Source organism: Neophocaena asiaeorientalis, unplaced genomic scaffold (assembly GCF_003031525.2).
Source record: "Neophocaena asiaeorientalis asiaeorientalis breed wild unplaced genomic scaffold, Neophocaena_asiaeorientalis_V1.1 scaffold130, whole genome shotgun sequence".
In the NCBI taxonomy this organism is placed as follows: Eukaryota; Metazoa; Chordata; class Mammalia; order Artiodactyla; family Phocoenidae; genus Neophocaena; species Neophocaena asiaeorientalis.
This window is the reverse complement of record NW_020173397.1, coordinates 9,380,803-9,402,563: the sequence shown is the minus strand read 5'-3', so window position 1 is coordinate 9,402,563 and position 21,761 is coordinate 9,380,803. Positions and strand designations below refer to the sequence as shown.

Genomic DNA, 21,761 nt, shown 5'->3' with positions numbered 1-21,761 from the left:
CGCACTTCTGTGAAAATGGACAAGTTATTGGCATTAAAAAAAAGCCAAACCAAAACACAAACAGGGAAATGAATGAGAACTGGCTCCATAATGCCTTGCACTTTACATTTCTATACAAAACATAAATCCGCTTTTGATTTAAAAAAAAAAAGAAAAGTAACACATCACTTAAAAATCAAAGAGGAGGGCTTCCCTGGTGGCGCAGTGGTTGAGAGTCCGCCTGCCGATGCAGGGGACACGGGTTCGAGCCCCGGTTGGGGAAGATCCCACATGCCGCGGAGCGCCTGGACCCGTGAGCCATGGCCGCTGAGCCTGCGTGTCCGGAGCCTGTGCTCCGCAAAGGGAGAGGCCACAACAGTGAGAGGCCCGCGTACCGCAAAAAAAAAAAAATCAAAGAGGAAAACGTTACTTGGAAAGCTGAGGAAGCAATAGCATTTCTTTCTGGCATATTAATTGTTTGGCACAATCACAGGTAAACAGACTTTACGGACATCGTGTGGCTGTTCACACTTAAAGTTTCTCCTCTAAAGTGGTTACTTTCGGGCTAAACAAGTATATCGGTTAAACGAAGTCCGTGAACAGGCTAAGCCGGGCAGGCATGGACACGTGTGATGCATTCTCCGTCCAAAAAATGGAACCTAAAATAAAAAAGAAAACTGAGTCAGAGCAGGAAATGTTAAAAAAACAAAAACTTTGTTGAGAAATCTCTTTGAATAATAATAGCTAGTGTTTACTGAGTATTAACTATTCATCAAACAACAGGCTCAGCATTTTTTTTATGTATTATCCTTTTCCATCCTTACGACCACTCTGTGAAGATGGCAAATACTTTAATTTACCCAATTTTACAGACAAGAGACTGAGGCACAGAGAGATTAGGAGCTTGCCCAAGGTCACATATCCAGAACTTGAAGCTTGGCTGGCAGGGGGAGCTGAGGGACCAAGCTTTTAACCAGCAAGCTACACTGCCTTCTACTTGTTCTCATTTTAATTCTTTTTAGAGCGTCCTGTGACTGCAGCTCCTTGAGAAGAACATAACATTATGGGCACAACCACATGTATACTGTGAGCAAATAAAAATTCACTGATAATGAGAAATATATAAATTCATACATTTGTGCAAATATGTGAGGGAGTTCCCTGGTGGTCTAGTGGTTAGGATTTGGTGCTTTCACTGCTGTGGCCTGGGTTCAATCCCTCCCCACCACCAAAAAAAAAAGATGTGAGACGAAGTCAAAATTCTGGGTGGGGCAAGGGGACAATAAGAGTAAAATTAGGGAAGGAGGCAAGCTCGATTTGCAGAAATGCAATAAAGCAAACCTCGGCTTAGGGAGAACCAGCAGTGAAAGGTCAGCTTCATTCCAAGAGCTGTTCAATTGCTATTTCTAAAAGCCCTGCTCATGTCTTGGGTGAAGCCGGGTTGAGGAGGGTCAACCAGCAACTGGGGTGGTGGTTCTCTGTGCCGCGGCAAGTGGAGGACCCTCAAAACACGTATGCTTTCTAGAGGCAAACAGCAAAAACCATTCTTCCCCCTGTAGGGGTGGTGCCCTCTTGAGAACCTGCATGCTTTGCAAGTGATAGGGAGAAAGTTTAACCCCAGGCCTGGAGGCAATGGATATTCAATGAAATGGGATGGCAAATTACCTGACCCAGGGTAATATGAGAGGCCAGTTCTTACAGACTCATCCCTCCGGGATCCTTCTACAGTTTCCGCAAGGCACGGAAATGCATCCTTCCCGCCTCCCAACTCTCTGGTATCATTCTAGCGTATTTCCTATTCTTTCCACCAAAAGAGGCCGCCCCACACCAGTAATCTGTCCTTAGGAGAAAATCTGAGATGCATCTTCCAGATGCCCTCTAAATCATTTCTTTATACATCAAACAAAAGGTTGTCTGCAGACAGTGGCAGAACCATTCTAACCTTATTGTTGGGTTGCACTGGATGACCCACAGAATGACCCATAGAATTGGACGGACCCAATTCTATGGGTGTCCAACAACGGTCAACGCTGATTACTCTGGGCATTATCTTTGGGTGCTCCCATGCTCGTGTTCTTCTTACCTCCTTTTTCCTTTTTCTTCTCTTCCTCTTTCTTCTTTCCTGCCTTCCATTTCCAAAATGGTTCTGGAAGGGCCAGGGAGATGGTTGAGATCATAAATACACAGGGAAGAAAGGGAAGCAGTAGGACGGCAGGGGAGGTATGAGGTGAACAGGCTGAGCCATTCCAGTTCCGTTGTCTTTTTGCAAGGGCATTATTTTCAAGGCTCTAATGACAGCGCCTACTCGGGGGCACCCTGGCCATCGGCTCCATGCAGACGCGTGCTAGAATGGTTCTGTCACTGTGTGTGTCGATAGGCCCACGGATAGCTGGCTCGTTTGTTGCCACCGAGACTATGTCAGAGGAGGTGGAGGCAGCAGGAATGGCCTGGACAGCTACAAGTGGATGGTATGAGATGCTATAACTCGTGACCTTTATGATCCTTTCGTGACCCTGAGATCTGAGAGATTCCTTTCACAGAGCCCCGAACGACTCCACAAACCAATGGTTCTCAATTTGGGGTGATTCTGCCCCCAGCCCCCCAGGGGACATCTGGTAACGTCCAGAGACATTTTTGTGTGTCACAAATGAGGGGAGGGGGCAGCACTACCGGCCCCCAGTGGCTACAGGCCAAGGATGTTGCTAAACATCCCACAAGTCAGGGGACAGTATCCACAGCAAAGAATTAGCTGGTATAAAAAAATGTCAACGGTGCTGAGGTTGAGAAAAATGAACACAGACAGCGATATCCAAGGAGCCTGGAACAAGTGAGCTCTAACTGTAATAAGGGTGTCAAACTGTATCCATGGAGAACGCCAACATGTGTCTTTTATTCATTCATTCAACAGGCATTTACTGAGTGTCACCAACATATCAGACCCGACTTTAGGTCTGCAGATACAGTGACGAACCAAACAGGAAAGGCCGCTGCCCTTCATGGGACTTAAATTTCAATGACAGATACCCAGTAAGATAGCTTCAGGTACTCAGAAGAAGTGCCCTCTTGGTTTCAGTGTGGTGCTCTGTGCATCTCGACACCATGGTCACTCTTTGGCTTGTCACGTAGGTCGTCCTCAGCAAAAGTAGCAGAAAAAAGAAATTAACGCTGGCGGCCTGCCACGGGCCGGGCCACATCAAGGCATCATGTATGAATGTCACACCAAAGCGGGAGCCAGATTTCTGCCTCATTTTGACACAAGCCAAGTGGCCCCCTCTTGAGGTGAATTAACGCACCTGACTGAGGTCACCCAGCTAGAAAAGGAATGTGTCACAGTCAAACCCAGCTCCATCTTCTTCCAAATACCACCAGGCCCAGACTCCAGGCTCTGGGAAGAAAGGGACTCTTGTCTCTGAGGACACAGCACTCTGCTTGGCACACAGGCATTTAACAAATATTTTCTCGAGTGTGTCCTAGCTCCTGCGCCCACCACAGGCTGTGACCTCCCTGGAGGTAAAGGGGTGACCTTCTCAGGTCCTGGAGCTCCCCATCCACCCCAAGCCCCCCTGCCTGGCACTGATCAATGCCACCAAACTCGGAAGCCAAAGGCTCTCGCTTACATAGGGTCCCTCCAGGGTCTAGGAGGGGCCCTGGCAACGTGCTCACTAGGTCGTGTGCTTTTGTGAAACCTTCAAAAATATCTTTGTGTTATTCTTTTTCTTACTGAGAGCACCAAGATTGTGGAAGCGTCAACCTAGATCTGCTCCAACTGCACTTAACATAATGATTAGACTGTCCTGCAGGTCCCTTTATACCTGAATGCCCTTTTCTTATTTTTATGCTTTTCCAAGATCCAGTCTGTGTTTCTCCCTCCTTCCTCTGAGCCCTTCTTCACTGGACCAGCCTGTAGCAGTTTTCTCCTCCATCTGTGAGCTCTTAACCACACAGACCACGTCTTCTGACACGATACACCCCATAGATAACTTGCCCGTTTCTTGACTGGTCCATTCACTGCTACTTCTACATTCACTGTATGACAAACCTAATAGGTGTCTGACAGCCACACATGCATGAGAAAGTGTTCGTGGAAGATGCATCTTCAGATGTACAAATAGAGCCAAGGAGCTCATCACTCAGTACCAACTTGATGGTTTACTTTAGAATCAACTATACACTCAAGCCAATGTTTCTAATAGTCTAGGTTTCCAACCAGCAAATTCTAGAAGTTACCGAGGCAGAACCTTCAGCACTCTTGAGAAGGCATGATTCCCAATACATTCGCAGCACTTTTAAAGAGAAAGCAGTCCTGATATGAAACAGAAGTATTATTCGTGCTGTCTCTCAAAACAGAGTCAATTGTGTCAAAGAAGGAAACATAATGGGACACGTGCAGAAAAGCCTAGTCACGTGACATAAAAAGTACTGGCCCTGTTATATTTTTAATCTTAATAAAACCAGGCTTGTTACAACTTTTTCAATAGAAGTACACAGCTCAAAAAAATTCAAATGGTATAACAGTGCATAAAATAAAAATGATAAGTCCCACAGCTTCTGGTTTTAATAGCTATGCAGAGTGCCACCGTATCTTAATTTGGTAAAGTTCTAAATTGTTTCTTCTAATCTTTTTGGAGTAGGTATATACTCACATAACCCTAAATCATGCAGTACTTTATCTGCTCCCATCCTGTGAGTAGAGGGTTAACCTGGGGCCTGGGTTGATGGAGGCCGACCTGACATGGACCTGGGCCTCCCACTGCAGTGTGTCCCCAGAGAAAGTAAAGAAAAGCAGGGGATGGTGGGTCAGCCTCACTGGTTGGGTGAAACTGCACTTGAGTTGGGGGAACCTTGAGCCTCTGGAACTAGGGGGATCATAAAAGATTTGCAAGAAATGAGTGGTAGTTTCTATGAGTCAAGAGGACACCCCCGACACACACACACACCCTGGCAATCATGTATGGCAGCCACAGCACCTGTGTGGACGAGAGGGCAAAAGCAGCTGTGTGCTCGGGGAGCTGATGAGCTCCCAAGGAGGCTAAGATGCTGTACTTCCTACGCTGTGTCCTGTAAGGCTAAGTAAATGAAGTAGACAGGTGTGCTCAACCGGGGTGATTCCAGCCGCCTCCAACACCCCCGTCCTCCCCGTCCAGGGGACATGTGGCAATGTCTGGCAGCACTTTTGGTGGGCACAACTGGGACGGGATGCTACTGTCATCTAGGGGGTAGAGGCCAGAGCTGCTGCTAATAAACATCCTACAATGCACAGGGCGGCTCCTACAACAAAGAGTCATCCAGTCTAAAACGTCAAAAGAGCCCAGGTTGAGAAACCCCGTATTAACCTAAAGCATATTCATGTCTTGTGAGTCTCTCTGCCAATCTGAACCTGTAATCACGGGCATGAAGCTGTCCTGAGAGAGCAAATGCAGACAGTGGCTCTTGACATCTGTGACAGCAAATGAGTATACTTTGTTTCTTCCACCCATCTTTCGCTACATTTTGCACTTATATTAGTTATATTTTAGTCAGTATTAAAAAAAAATTTATACTCTATTCGGAAATTATAATGTTTCACCATAAGTTGGTTCTGAAATAGAAACAGCTAATAACTTTTTAATTCTTCCTTTTTTTTTTTTTTAACATGAACAAGACCCAGGTTTTAATCAGAAATTTTTTGCTTCAGAAAAGGAAAATGTATTAGTCAAGTTTTAAAGTGCAGCTCAAAAATAAAAATAGAAAACCAAAATGAGGGCTAAAAATGTTAACATAAAAAATGGAATGTAATTTAAAAACAAGATTAATTGTTTGAAGGAAACATAGTTGATAAAATTTTTTGATAAAATAATAAGCAATAAGAATAAAAGTACTAGTCACATAATTCTAAACTTCCAAAGCCAATGGGTAATCAGAATGGGATGGACATGGCTAATCTTTATAAACTCTAAAAGTGTGGGTATTAATAGAAACGAATGTTTCTTAAACAGCAAAGTATTCCCAGTAGACATACGATTTAGGAATGCATTCTTAATTGTTAAAAAACTAATTGTTAAAAATCAATACATGTTAAAACTATTATTTGCCTAAAAATGTGTTTAGAAAACATGCATCCTATTCTTTTTAAGTAGACATATTTGGTTCTATTTTTGAATTATCAAATGTGAAGTTAAAAACTTTACAGTTACAAAACCGTAGCCTAGCAGTGACTGTAAACTCTACAAGTTAATTGATACATCTGGGAAACAAAACAGTAAAATAAACTCAGGGGCCACCAGTTTCTACTTAAAGGTCTCAGTTTCATTCATCAAATACTGTTCACTTTATCAAAATAAACAAACACCTGTGGCTAATGTCAAGACCAAACCAGAATGGAAAGTTTAAAATTTGAGCAGGTGTAGTCCTCACCTATTCATAGCCCGTGTTTTTAAAGCACCAATACCTGGGACCACAGTCAGAGTTAATCCACTTTATTTTTTAACCAAACAAAAAGAAAACAGGGAGGTAAAAGTAATAAACACATCGCATTAAAAAGAATTTTCTATCTACGTTTTTACCATCTACTAATGAGCTCTAAAACTTCAGAGTGGAGTTTCACCAGGATATGTTTATTAAAAAATGTTTGTTCTTGAGTTGTTTTGAATAGAATATAATTGCAAGATACTCTGGAAGAACTAGATTTTCACCGGGATAAATTTCGCCCAAGACAAGTAACAACTCTGGGACTAGAACTCGGTCATTGAAATGACCTATGAAAATGTGTTTTCAAGACAGAAAAAAAACCAATATGAAAAGCTGTAACACTGAGGTCTAGAAACACATTTCAAGTGGGCATCTGACAAGGGGGTAAGTTCAGATCTGACATTAAAATCTTATTTTTTCAGTACTTCAGTTCTTTTATCACTTAATTCTATTAGGAAAACCCTACTCAGTTATTATAGACTTCGCTATTAAGTGTGATAAAAACACAGCACAGAGATGTCCCTGGGTTTACGGCAGGAGAGTGACTTTGTTTCCTTTCAGAACTGACCTTGCACTAAACCTCAACTAGAAACTAGAGGAACCCAGGGAGGCAGAATCTGGTTCTCTTGTCAAAATATGTCAGATTTGGAAAACTCATCGGAACTACAGGATGAGACAGGGGCCAACTCTGGACCATTGTCCCTCATCTCAGTGAGCATCTTCCCCACACAAACCAGTTTGGGTTAACTGCACTGAAAAACATGTTCAAATTAAACACGACGACAGCTTTCACGGAAGTAGAAGAATATAGTGGTTAAGACCACACAGACAATGGAGCATCAGACGGAAGTGAAATCCACAGCCTGCCCTCTGACCTATCACCTCGGGACCTCAGCCACTCACTGAGCCCCTCTGCCGCTGAACGTTGTTGCACGGAAAATAGGACAAAAGTAAATCTTTCTTCGCAGGCTTCCTGTGAGTATTACCGTGAGAAACACATCCACAACACTTAGTATCCAGTGTCTGGTACACCACAGCATCCAACGAACGGCAACTAGTACTGCGATTCATACAAAAATAGTCCCCCAGAATGTGTCACTCTTCACTCGCTTTAGCAAACTGGCCCTGAGATTCTTGTACCTGGGGCACACGTGAGGTTATACTAACACTGTACGAAGACAACGTAAGTCTTAAAGGCGGGTGAGTTAAGAGTCAACTTTTCAGCAACAGCAACTCCAATGGACAAAAGATGACTCTCGTTGGATAAGGCAGATGATAAAAACTGAGATCAAGGTCAAAGGCGGCTGGGGCTTCACCATCCCTCCCCACCTGGGGTGGGGACGGGAGGGGGGGGGCAGAGTCTGGCACAGAGCCAGACAACTAATGGTTTAAAACATTTCCTGTCTCAAAATGGCCAAGAATAAAAGGTGCATATCATGCTTACAAACGACAAGACCGGCTCACGGGGAGGAAAGGTCTAAACACAACAGGAAGTGTTTCTCAAGAAAACCACAGGAGAGCCCAATGCCGTCTTCAGATGCGTCCAATCAACCAGGGTCCCCACTACAGCGCACAGAGCGAAACCCAAGCCAATATACGTCCTTCTTTATTTCATTCCAAGAGAGTCAAAATATTAGCTGTTATCTGTAACTCTGGAGGACGGGAAAGATGTTTGGCACTACTACAGTTTTAAACCCTAAGCCGCACGTGGGGAAAAAAAAAAAAAGAAGCTGAAGGTGGAATCTAGCTTGCTTTGAAAACATTCAACCTATTTTAAGACGAGAGGATACCACGTGTAGAGAGAACACTGCAGGTGACTGAACTCGCCGCCAACGAGCCACCAGGCCTGGGACTTGTCCTTCAGCACACATCCCTGCCCCTGCACCCCGCGTAACTGTTGGGTAAATGAAGATGTACCACTAGAAGAGCAAGGCACCTGCAACCTGGCATCCCTGGGGGATCTGGCTGTACTCATACTGTATTTCAAACGTTTTGAATCTGAAGGGCAAGGATTCTCCAGGCTCCACAAACTTCTCTGCTCTCTCCTGCCTGCCACCCACCCCCTTCCAGATGTCACGTACAGCTGCCCGACCCCTGCAGTCAGGAGAGTCTGCAACCCCTGGGAACACACAACCTCTAAAGCCCTGTCCAGTCCTGCCATTGGTCCTGCCGCTTCTTGGCAGTCACTTTTCAAAAGTGGCGTTCAGGGCATTGTGATATTGAGCTGTTAGATAATAAATTGGCACGTTAAATATCATGAACCTCCACGGTTGTGAACAAGGCATCCTGTGGAGAGAGTCAAAATAGAGGACTTTCAAGTTAAGATACAAGAGTGATTGCATCATGGATGATTTTCTGCAAAAACCAAAACACAAACTTATTTACTTCTGCCTTTTTGGCAGGTCTGACGTTAAACGTCTTTTCAAGAGCGTGCATACTCTGATTTCTGCAAAGAAGCATACGCAGTATATATATATATCCTAAATTTTTTAAGCAAATTTAAGTGTTTGAAATTATTTTCATGAAATGCTTCTAATGCCACGAGAAGCATGATATGTAAATGATTAACAGAATAAGGATGGTAAAGGATACAATTCTCTCAAATGGAAAGGGAAAGGAGTGAGGAAGTGGTTTTCCACTTCAACTTCTGATTCCCAACTTCTAGCACGTTACCCTGGGTTTCATGTCACACAGGCCTTGCTCAGAGTTGAGTTACTGCAATGTAAGAGAAGCACCAAGAACACAAATATATATACTAACTTTACGAGTCAGCGGATGGCAGCTGTCTCCCACTTTGCCCATCGGTGTGCAAATCCGTATGCTCTTAACCCAGATACTAACAGCACAGCACATGCCTCCACCGCACTGGGGGTCCTTGTCGCAGGCCTGAAATGTAATAAGCAAACACATAAATACAGATAGCAGGAATGACTCAGGCTAAGGGGATCTAAAATTAGCAGTAAAAAAAAAATGCCCTTTTAATATCCAACCACTATGATTTTAAGAATCTTACATATAAAAAAAGAACTGTTATCTTCATTTGCTTGAACATATTTACAACAAAATCTGACCAGAAGTGATTTTCCCACTTGGGTTAAAAAAAAAAAAAAAAATCACCTAAATAATGGCCCACACATTATGAAAATCTTAAACCACAAGATTTTTAAAAAACAAAATGAGCTCTCTTTTTCTTGCACTTTATGGATGAACCAGCTTTGAATTTGAAGAACGTGTCTATATTAGTCTTTTACCATACATGGCCATTAGGAACTCCATAAATCGAATCACAAGATTTTATAACTATTAACTGCAGAATACATTGGGCCCAATTTTAAAAAGGGATTTAAATGGTCTCTAAATCTGGCATGAAATGCTCCAGACCCATAAAGGCACTGATGTCGATTTTTGAAATACTACTCATTTTCTCTTTCAAATATTTGCATTTTGGTTCACAAGATTTGATGTTTCTCACACCACTGACTTGATTTTCACCATTTCCTTTTGAAAGAAAGAAATCTCACAGGTTGAGAATGGACAGAGCAAGACTTTTTGCCTTATATTACTCTTTTCCGGGTGAGTAACCTGCAAAAAGGAAATTACTGGCTTAGGATATACATATGTGTACATTACAAAATTACCTGAACTATCCTATAAGATCCATCAGATTTAGAAATGCAAGCGACAGATGCAATTATCAACAGTGATTACTCAAGACTGTTGTTCCTGATATAAAAAATTGTAAATACATATAATCAAAGAATTAACTACGGAAGAATTTCCATACTTGACTAAGTAGAGGTAAATAATGAAGTCTAAACTTATTTGCATGAAAATAGATCTGAAGAACTATTCTCTCCTAAACCAACCATAAATAGGATGCTTTGTCTCAATGGTGTGCAGTAATGTTTTGCTAGTGATAAGGTAAAAGCATCCTGTACTATATACGTAAGAAGCTAAAAAGTGTATAATTTAGACACAAATTTTAAATGTAGATTTCATGGAAACAACTAAAACACTTCTTCAGAGTTCTTGGTTTTGGGGACAGCTATAACTTCTCAAAATGGAAATATATGGGTACACTCTTATTCACTATTTTTTCGTTAAAAGTGGTCAGCTATCTTGTTTTAGAGTTGGTTTTCTTTCCTCCATAAGAATTTTTTCTCGAGCTATTTAAAACAAATATCTGGATTTAAACTACAATTTTCATCTTGGGGTATTCGAACATTTATAGGAAAATATATAAACATTCCCACTTTTCCGATTTTTATTTGAATGCCAGAAATCATACATATGTAGCCATTTTACATTCCATAAATGAGACGTTCAATACACGATCTTTTCCAATACTGCTTTAAAAAATTTATGTGGCCATATAAATCAATTTAAAAATAACTACATATACTACCCCCCCCAAAAGTAAATATTTAAGGTGGAGGTTTCAGGCAATATTTTACTTCAACAGATGCTCAAGAGCAGGAATTCTGAAGCCCCACTAGCTCTTTTAATAAGACAATCAAAATTCAGCCAAAATCTCTTAAAATTCAACCAATCACTTGGACGTTTAACAGCCTAGAGATGACATATCTAGATAAGTTATTGAGTTTTTTATTTGACTCCAGATGGTTCCTGTCATGGAAACATAACTACATTTCTTTATTGCCATGTTGTTTTAGAGAAATTTTTAAAATTCTCTCTTTTTTTTGTAGCACTGATTTAAAACAACAAGAAAAACAGCACACATCATTATATAATAAGCCCAGTCTAAACCTTAACAGATAAACATTCAATGTGATAAAATTTCATTTTGTAACACAAAAAGCTTCAGTTCTCAGACATACAAAGACCTGCATAGGTTTATATATTTTTAATTAGACAGCTGTTTCCTAATGCCCTTCATATTTAACCCGCTGCTGATCTATTCAAATAGTGTTGTCTTGTGAATGGAACAAAAAGATACTTATATCACAAAGGAATCTGGGACTCAGAGGATTAGGAGAAATTTAAAATGAGCCAGCAGGGGAAGAGGGGGAAAAGAAACTCATCAGGTTTCAATTCTCATGTATTCGAAAGACCTGTAAAAACTCTTTTTCAACCACAGGGACTGACAAAGCTATTCAAATACATTTGTAAAAATCTCTACAAACTATTCTAATAAATATCACAATGCTTATAATTAAGCATCTCTTGGCTGTCACCCAAATACCTATTGGCTGTAACCACATACTGTTCTAGTATGAGGACTTTCAATGTGCTATAAGCCTATTAACTAACATGGAGACAACAGAGCTTAATTTTCTCAAGACAATGACATTTCCCTTAAATTTAAATGTTATTTCATTATCTGTGTATCATCATTTCAAACACAGAAGTTTTATTTAAACCCTATTGTGTGCACTTAGATATCTGAAATAATTTAATGGAGGTGTAAAATAATTTCAGACTTAAAAAAGAAGAGTAAAGCATTTAACAAGCAGGAAATGGTAGCGATTTTGCATTGTTGACGAAGACTAGACATTTTTATCTTGTGCTGTAAACTCATCCTTGGGATCCACACAAAGAAAACTGGTTGTTGGTGGACGCAGAAGAGAACTGAACTAGTTCCTACTTGTACAAATGATGAAGACATCTCTCTAAACTGCAACATCTACATGGCAACCTACTCCATAATTAAGCCAGAGCGCTGGAGGTGCTTTATCAGTAACTGGAAGTGGAAAACTTTTACAGGGAGAACCTCGGGACGCTGGAAAAACAAAAACAAACAAACCAAAAAACCTGGAACCCAGAAGGCAGCGTCCACATTGCTTTTCAAAGTGCACATGTCCTCAGACCAAGTTATTTCCAAGGGTTTTTGCGGAGGATGCCTGGGGGAGCAAACTCCTTGACTACAGAATTCAGGCTCCCGGGATTTGGGGGTACTGGTCTTGCCCCTCTGCATTTCAGGACACTAAAATTTTAAGGATAGAGGCTGGAACGTCTGGGGAAAGTGCTTGAGAAAACCGCGAAAGGAAACTTCTTTCAGCTTAAGAGAAAAACAGACCAAACACGAGGAGAGAGGGGGAAGCAAGCGGGAGATGGTGGTGATGAAGGTGATGAGGTGAGACTGTGGTCACTTTTTCTTCCAGGGAGCGCCCGATGTCCCGGCCGTCCGCGGCTTTGGGAGCGGGGCACTTTTCCAAGTGCGCCAACGGGCGACTGGAGCAGGAGTCCCCACCCGGGATCACCCCCCGGTGGCCCCCGCCTCCCCGTTGCGGTCGCCACTTCGGGGACACCCTCCTCTGCTGTCCTGGTTTCCCCAGTTCCACGTGCTCAGCGCCGCAAACTTGCAGCTCATTTGCTCTCCAGATGTTTAAGGAGCGCCTACTACATGCTAGGCGCTGTGGACACACTGGGGGGAGCAAGGGAGGTGATAAGAACCGCTCAATTCGTTCATTTTTGTATGTCACCTACTGACTCTGGTTCCGTCCTTAGGGTCCAGTAATCGAACAGAGAAAGACATCAAACAAACGCCCTGGGAACGTGGAAGACGGGGGTGGGGTGGGAGGGGAGAACAAAGGGAGGGCAAAATTATCCCACATCCCTGACGACGCTGAGGGGGTCTGTGCTTCCAGCTGTGGGAGTCCAATTTCTTTCTTTCATTTCAAATGCTGTTCCTTTCTGCTCACATCTGGTTCCGACCCTCTGCTCTCTGATTTTCCTCGCATGCATTTTCTCTCTTTAACATCGCGCCAGCTTCAGGCAGAGCAATTCAGAATGATGCCAAAGCGGAATGAGATCGCCAGGCTTCGGATGCCAGCCTGAGGCCCCTTAAGCTCTAGGTAGGCAGCTCTCTCTTTTACTTTCTAGCCCAAGATAATCACCGTTCAGTCTTTGTAAGATGCCATACGGCGGTACTAGGATTCGTTCATTTGTGTCCACATGACTTGAGTGCCTACTGGGTTCTAGGCCACCTACGAGAGGACCAGTGACAGATTTGCCTTCCACCTGTGACCTTAAGCCTAGCTCCAAGAATCTCAGACTGTTCTTCCTCAACGAAATTGATTTCAAGAAATCCTAGGTGTGACCATACCAAACTTGCTGCCACCGAAGTTTTGGGAAGCCCAACTTTCTTCCTGAAACCTCAGCTTTCCCTGGTCTCAAAAGGACCACAAACTGTTGAAAAGCAGATGCGTCTTCCAGCCTCTGTAATAAATGCAGTGAGGAGAGTGGGGACAAAGTCACTTTCAGACTGTGGGGCTCCCCCATGGCAAAGCATTCAGACTAAACGTGGAAAAACAAAACAAAAAAAAAACCAGGCAATTATCCTAATGAAAACAGCTGAGAATTTGGAAAACTAGATCTTTGACTGATTTTACAAAGCTTTTTCATGCGTGTTTTTATGTTTGAGAAACGTCTTGAAAGAGAAAGCAAAAAAGCATCAAACTTTTTTTTTTATGTTTTAAAAATCTGTTAAAATTGGATCCACGGTAAAATAAGTGGGAACAGTAGCAAGTGACAGATTGGTGGAAAGTTTCCTTTTCCAGTCTCCGTGCCAACGCTAGCACTGGAATGCTGCCGGGTAAACGTAAAAACCAGTCAACAAGGATTTTAACATTCCTACAACTTTTTTTTTTAATGGTCTATTTCATATTTGTTACTACTGAACGCCAGCTTGGGTATTCCCTGCTTCTCCAAGCATAGAAAACCAGATACGTATTCATAGGAAAATCAGTTTTCAAAAGTAGATGGCTTCATACACTGCTGTTTGGAAAACAATCCTCATAAGGCTGTTTTGAAACAAGGTTGGAAACACTTAACAATAGGGTTGGTTTGGTTTCATATTGATTCTTTTGATCCTGCTGTTTCTTTTAATTGTTTTAATGCTTTAGAGGAGAAATGAAGGCCTCTGATATGACAGATCTTTGCATCCACGGCCAAGTTAGAAAATTGAAGTCTGAAAGGTAGTTCCATCTTAGAAAGATGAAAGGCTGAGTTTAATTAGTTCATAAATATCAGCTAGGAAGGCCAATAGCGAAATAGAAATTGATGAGTAGTTTATTCTGTTCTCTTCCTTACTGTTAATTGTCCCATATGATCAATGCAGCCGTGGGATAACTATAGAAGGAGAAGCAAACTTTGTGTAGTTCGGAGTGTAGCCTCCCGTGTTCCAGCAGACCATCAAGGCTCAGCTGAATTGAAGGGGCAGTACAGGAAAGTCCACAGACGCCAGGTTTGTGAATCAGACTGACCTGGATTGGAATTTTCAGTGACCAGTGGACAAGTTGCTTAAATCTTTTAAAGCCTCTGTTTTCTTAGTTGTAAAATGGATGAAAAAATACCAACCTCAAGGTATACCACCTCCATGGGGTTTAAAGATTATAATACCTTAAGGCGCTTATTAGCACAGTCCTTAAAACATACTGGGAGCCCTGTTAAGCACTGCCTCTTATTAAGTCTCTTCCTGTGGCGTCCTCTGATAATGTCAGCCAACACTGATAGTTTTTTCTATCTTGCCCACCAGACTAGATTATATACTCACTGGGATAAGGATCCTTGTGTCTAATTTAGCACACACTCCTCTTGGCACATAGGCATGTGTCAGGCCCTCAGGAACTGATGATCACTGAGAGTATATCCTATGGACGACAGCCTGGATACAGGTTACAAGAAAGAGATATACAGTGTGGGCACATTTAATTTACATGAATCAATTAAATTTACTCATCAAAAACCTAGAGGGATACATGCTTTACCTGGGGCAGTTGATTCAGCCTGCCACTCTACTCGGGGGACATGTGACTGAAATGAGGTAAACTAGGAGATACAAACCTCTGATTATAGTCCCTCTGGGACTCAGGCTGACCAAGCCTCCATCTCAACATGTGCTTCATGACTGCCAGTGTAGGGTGGTGTAATGGGTTAAATTATGTCCCCACCGAAAGCTGTTTTCAAGTTCTTACCCCACAGTACCTGTAAATATGACCCTATTTGGAAGTAGGGTCTTTGCAGATGTAATCAATTTAAGACGAGGTCCTACCGAATTAGGGTGGGCCTAAATCCAATGACTGGTGTCCTTATAAGAGAAAGAAGAGGGATACTTGGACACAAAGACACACAAAGAGAAGGCTCAGTGAAGATGGAGGCAGAGACTGGAGTGATGCATCTACAAGCCAAGGAGCCCCAAGGATTGCCAACAACCACCAGAACGTGGAAGAATCAAGGAAAGTTTCTTCCCTAGAGCCTTCCGAAGAGGCATGGCCTTGTTGTCACCTTGATTTTGGACTTTTAGCCTCCCAAACTGTGAGAGATTAAGTTTTTGTTGTTTTAAGCCCCCCAGTAGTGGTAATTTCTCATGGCAGCCACAGGGAACCAAGCCAGGTGAATGGAGCTGGAGGGTTGCACACCAGCTCTCAAATGCCTCTGCCTGGAATTGACACCTATCACTTCTGCTCACGTTTTAATGGCCAAGAAGAAGTCAAAGGACTTAGTCTGTCTTCAAGGTGACAGACAATGCAAGTCTGTAATACACTCTGGTTTCTGAGGAGAACCAGAAGTCTGGTGGGCAGCACCATATTTTACAGGAAAGGAATCCTTCATGGCTTGGACTCCTTAATGAGCACGTAATAGGGAAGAACCTTTGAATTCTATTACAAGTTAATCACTAAAGGGATGTTGCCTATAAGCTTAAATTATCCATGAAGGCCCATCTCTGGGAACCCTGCCTCGCAGGTAATGAGCATTAAGCTGAAATACCTTTGTTTAGCTCTCAGGGAACATCCTGACCAGGCCCACCTGTGAATGACTGCAGGGAGGAAGAAATTAACACATCCCCTCCCAGAGGCTGACGGCAACCAGGAAATGTTTGACTTTACTCCCTCCCCTTTTAGTATAAAAGAAGCCTAAATTCTAACTCAGGCAAGAGGGTTCTTTGGGATACAAGTCCACCATGTTCTCGGTGTGCTGGCTTTCTGAATAAAGTCACTATTCCTTGCCCTAACAACGCATCTCTTGATTTATTGACCTGTTGTGCGGCGAGCAGTACAACTTTGGACTTGGTAATAAGCATAATGAACTTTGAAGGATACTAGTAATTATTATAAATGATAATGTATTATTTCCTTTGTGTTTTTTCCAGTTCAGTATTCCCTATACTAGAATTATACAAAGACTCTGAAAAAAAGTAAATGTAAAAACGATTTTCTTTTAGGCCGGTGGTAAACTGAAATTCATTTATTCAACAGACAGCTACTAAGTACTTACTATACGCAGATATTGTGTAAGGCACTGGAGGTACAGTGGTGGGCAAAGCATGTGAATCCAGCGCCCTGGGATTTTATAGTCTAGTGGGAAGAAGGACATGAATCAAATAATCATACAATTATGTAATTACAGGAAACATGTAGAGCACTAGGAGAGAGCATATGGGGAGACCTGGAGGTTTCCTTAAGCTAATGGTGTCAAAACTGAGATCTGAAGCTTGAACAGGATTTAACTGAGATAAATGCGGGCAGCGGGAATGCGTGGTGGCTGGGCATTATTCCAGGCTGGGGAATTGCTTACTGGAGACTGGAAAGAGCATCCATGTTCAAAGAGCTGAAGAGAGGCCAGTGTTGCCCAAAGAACGAGTCTAAAGGGAAGTCTGGTACAAATGTGAAGCCAGAGCAGTGGTAGGGACCCAATACAGAGCCTTTTGTAGGCCACGCTGAGGATCTTAGTCTTAATATGGCTGGGGAAGAGAGAAAACATAAGGATGGACCAGGCATGGCGCAAGTAGCTTTTGAAAAGGAGACTCTTTTCCAGTACCAAACTCCTCGTGTCCCTACCCTGAAGCTCTTTGGGTGAAGGCAACTCCAACCTCCTGAGGATGACCTTGGGGCCACCGTTGACCTTCTCTTTCTCCCACACCCCCTGTCCAATCCATCTGGAATCCGACCACTTTTCCTTTTGTCAGGGCCACCCTTCTTTTCCTTTTGTCAGGGCCACTGTTGTGGCTTCTCCCGACGCGCAGGCTCAGCGGCCATGGCTCACAGGCCCAGCCGCTCCGCGACATGTGGGATCTTCCCGGACCGGGGCACGAACCCGTGTCCCCTGCATCGGCAGGCGGACTCTCAACCACTGCGCCACCAGGGAAGCCCAGGGCCACCCTCTTGTTTGGAGCCATCATCATCTCCAGCCTGGATGACTAGCATCGCCTCCTTACTGGCCCCCTGGCCTCACCCTTTCACCCTTGCCCTCTACATCCTATCATCCCTCCAGCTGCCTCAGCTCCTTCCACTCCAGCCATACCAGCCTCCTGGAGGCTCCAAAACACACAGGCAGGCCCCCACACTGCGAACTTTGTTCTGAAACCTCTCTTTGTCAGAACTGCTCTTCCCCACAATGATAGGAACATGACTGAATCCCTCCCTCCTTCCACCCCGACCTCAGAGGCTTCTCCCAACCACCCTGATAAACGTGCAACTGCCCCAGCTCTCCAGATGCCCCTCACTCTACTCCTTTTCACGTTTTGCTTTCTCCTCTAGAGCACTTAGCACCTTCTGGTGCTGTTATTTACTTATATATTATATTTACTGTCTTGCTCCACCCGCCTCACACATTACCGGAATAGAAGCTCCACAAAATTGGGGATTTAAAAAAAATATCTTTTGTTCACCAATTTAAGTCCAGTGCCTGGAAGAGTGGCTGGCACATGGCAGGCACTCGATAAACATTTGGTGAACGAATTACTGAAAATGTGGAGAAGGGATTGGATGTATGGATGGGTGGGTGGGCGGGTAGATGGATGGACGGATAGATGGATGGGTGGATGAAGATGTGTCTGATGGGAGGCTACTGTAGTGGTCCAAGGGGCTTCTGCTACTGTTATTGGCAGTAAAGAGGGAGAGAAGTGAACTGATTTACTCAAGCAGTGAACAGGCAGAACCTACTATTGATCGAGATAAACAGTGGAAAAGGAAAGGTCAAGATTCATCACCAGGATTCATCTTGTATAACTGATCAACAACAGGTATGCTGGGGTGCAGGAAACTACCTGGATGTGGGGAAGGGCAGCCAGACAGGCCTGGGGTACAGAGAAGAGGCTGGGCTGGAGATAATATTCTGGCCAGATATATTCCCTTTAAATTATTTTTTATTTGTCCATTTCATACAATATAGCCAGGGATTGGCAAACTGTGATCTACTACCTGTTTTTTTAAATAATGTTTTATTGGAACACAGCTACACCACGATTTTGTGTTGTCTGTGACTGCTTTTAGACTACAAGGGAAGAGTGGAGTGCTTTTGAGAGGAAGATTGTATGGCCCACAAAGCTAAAAACATTTATTATCTGGTCCTTTATAGCTTCTGCTGACTCCTGCTTTAGGTGATAAAGAAGAGGAGTCTGGAGTTTCTCTACTGATCCTCAGGGCAAATTTATTTCTTTTTCTTTTATTTTAGGGCAAATTCATTACCACCATATTTTCCTGGGCTTGTTATGGGCTGTACTTTTGTTTTATTATTTTTTTTATTTATTTTTTTTTTTTGCGGTACGCGGGCCTCTCACTGTTGTGGCCTCTCCCGTTGCGGAGCACAGGCTCCGGACGCACAGGCTCAGCGCCCATGGCTTACGGGCCCAGCCACTCCGCGGCACGTGGGATCTTCCCGGACCGGGGCATGAACCCGTGTCCCCTGCATCGGCAGGCGGACTCCCAACCACTGCGCCACCAGGGAAGCCCTGGGCTGTACTTTTGATGATCTCTCTGGTTTTTCAGTTTAATTCATCTGCTTCCTGAGTTTGGGAATTTTCCCCAAGTGCTACCTTCCTGATGGACACCTACCATGTTCACCTTGTTAGATGTAATTTCATCTTAGTTGCCTGTTACATAGTAGGTGCTCAATATATATTTGTTGGTAGAATTTGAGGTAGAAGGGCAATAAATGTGTGTTTGGTCTGCCATCTTGAACTGGGAGCCTGAAACCTTTTCTCACGTATATAAACGAAGAGCACTTTCATTACTCTTGTACGTGAAGTTCTACTTTTAAAAGTGATTCCAAAAAAAACCCAAAACAAACAAACAAACAAACAAAAAGTGATTCCAACTTGCTTGACAACTTACTTTTTTTGTGTATCATCTTCGTATGACTTCTAATTATCACAGCATAATAGGTGGGCCTGATAATTTAATAGCTCGGTCCCATTTTTCTTTGTGTAAATGATTTTCATTGAGATGCATTCAAAAAAAGTAAAATAGGTATTCGGCTTGTTTTTTCACCCTTCATCCTTTATCATTGTGCTATTACACGGTGGCTTTTCTTGTTAATAAACCCATAATATCCATCTGAAATATCTTTTAAAAATAATAACCATGCTTTAAATGTGACATAAGAAAAATGGAATTGCTTTTACAATTCTAAGTAGACATCTATTTTAATCTATTTCAATGCTGATGATTTCTCTTTATTTTAAAAAATAAATCACTATGCTTCAATTTGAAAGCCAATTGTCTACGGAGGCACTAAAATTATTTGGTCTATTCAAGTGATAATGTACAATAAAGTTTACCTATTTTTAAATAGTTGAAATATTAATCCAGGAGAAAGAGTTTTCTTAAAACAATTAGTATAAGATACATCTGAAATAATATGAGGGGTCAGGATGATCATTTGCTTCTAAAAGATTTAGGTTTTATTCATTATAATGCTGAATGGCTTTAAAATTCGTTTTTAGCTTGAAGAGGGGCCTAAGGCTAAAGCTTATATATCATGTATTTCATCAAAAGGGAGGGATCGTTATGCACATCTGTAGCATATTTGATAACTTTCCAGAGTGAAAGAGGAAGTCTCATATAGTAAAGAGTTTTTTTTAAAGATAAAAGACAGGGCTAGGTCATTACTTGTTTATTATTCTAGATCAACATTTATTCATTATCCCACACTAAATTTCATTTAGCAATTTGTTTTTCTCCCCTAAATGTGAATCATATTTATTTTTCTTCTGACAGAAAGGATGTGAAATAATAAGGCATCTGGGTAGAGGAATTTTTTTTTGAATTTTAGTTTTTATATAGCAGTTTCTTATTACTTATCTATTTTATACATATTAGTGTATACATGTCAATCCCAATCTCCTAATTTATATCCCCCCCTTTCCTCCTTGGTGTCCATACGTTTGCTCTCTACATCTGTGTCTCTATTTCTGCCTTGAAAACTGGTTCATCTGTACCATTTTCGTAGATTCCACATATATGCATTAATATGCAATATTTGTTTTTCTCTTTCTGACTTACTTCACTCTGTAGGACAGTCTCTAGGTCCATCCAAACTGAATGATTCAGTTTCATTCCTTTTTATGGCTTAGTAATATTCCACTGTATACATGTACCACATCTTCTTTATCTATTTGTCTGTTGATGGTCACTTAAGCTGCTTCCATGTCCTGGCTATTGTAAATAGTGCTGCAATGAACATTGGGGTGCCTGTGTCTTTTTGAATTATGGTTTTTCTGGGTATATGACCAGGAGTGGCATTGCTGGGTCATATGGTAATTCTATTTTTAATTTTTTAAGAAACCTCCATACTGTTCTCCATAGTGGCTGTATCAATGTACATTCCCACCAACAGTGCGAGAGTGTTCCCTTTTCTCCCCACCCTCTTCAGCATTTATTGTTTGTAGATTTTCTGATGATGCCCATTCTAACCGCTGTGAGGTGATACCTCATTGTAGTTTTGACTTGCATTTCTCTAATGATTAGTTATGTTGAGCATCCTTTCATGTGTTTGCTGGCAATCTGTATATCTTCTTTGGAGAAATGTCTATTTAGGTCTTCTGCCCATTTTTGGATTGGGTTTTTTTTTTTTTAATATTGAGCTGCATGAGCTGTCTATACATTTTGGAGAGTAATCCTTTGTCTGTTGATTTGTTTGCAAATATTTTCTCCCACTCTGAGGGTTGTCTTTTTGTCTTGTTTATAGTTTCCTTTGCTAGGCAAAACCTTTTAACTTTCATTAGGTCCCATTTATTTATTTTTGTTTTTTTTTCCATTTCACTAGGAGGTGGGTCAAAAAAGATCTTGCTATGATTTATGTCAAAGAGTGTTCTTCCTATGCTTTCCTCTAAGAGTTTTATAGTGTCTGGTCTTACATTTAGGTCTTTAATCCATTTTGAGTTTATTTTTGTGTATGGTGTTAGGGAGTATTCTACTTTTATTCTTTTACATGTAACTGTCCAGTTCTCCCAGCACCACTTATTAAAGAGACTGTCTTTTCTCCATTGTATATCCTTGTCTCCTTTGTCATAGATTAGTTGATGACAGGTGTGTGGGTTTATCTCTGGGCTTTCTAACCTGTTCCATTGATCTATATTTCTGTTTTTCTGTGAG

The 21,761-nt window shown here is 42.1% G+C and overlaps 1 protein-coding gene across 2 annotated transcripts in view; it reads right to left on the bottom strand.

Moving 5' to 3' along the window:
- Positions 1 to 280: 280 nt before the first annotated feature.
- PROK2 (prokineticin 2) overlaps positions 281 to 21,761 on the bottom strand; it is a 41,059-nt gene continuing 19,578 nt past the window's right edge. Inside the window, exons 2-4 of one of the 2 annotated variants that reach the window (XM_024747020.1) lie at positions 9,187 to 9,312; positions 2,063 to 2,125; positions 281 to 638 (exon numbers count right to left, since the gene is read on the bottom strand). In XM_024747020.1, the coding sequence (XP_024602788.1) occupies positions 534 to 638; positions 2,063 to 2,125; positions 9,187 to 9,312 (294 nt within the window). In that variant the 3' untranslated portion in view covers positions 281 to 533. The remainder of the gene's footprint in view (positions 639 to 2,062; positions 2,126 to 9,186; positions 9,313 to 21,761) is intronic. The other variant, XM_024747021.1, reaches the window with a different exon arrangement.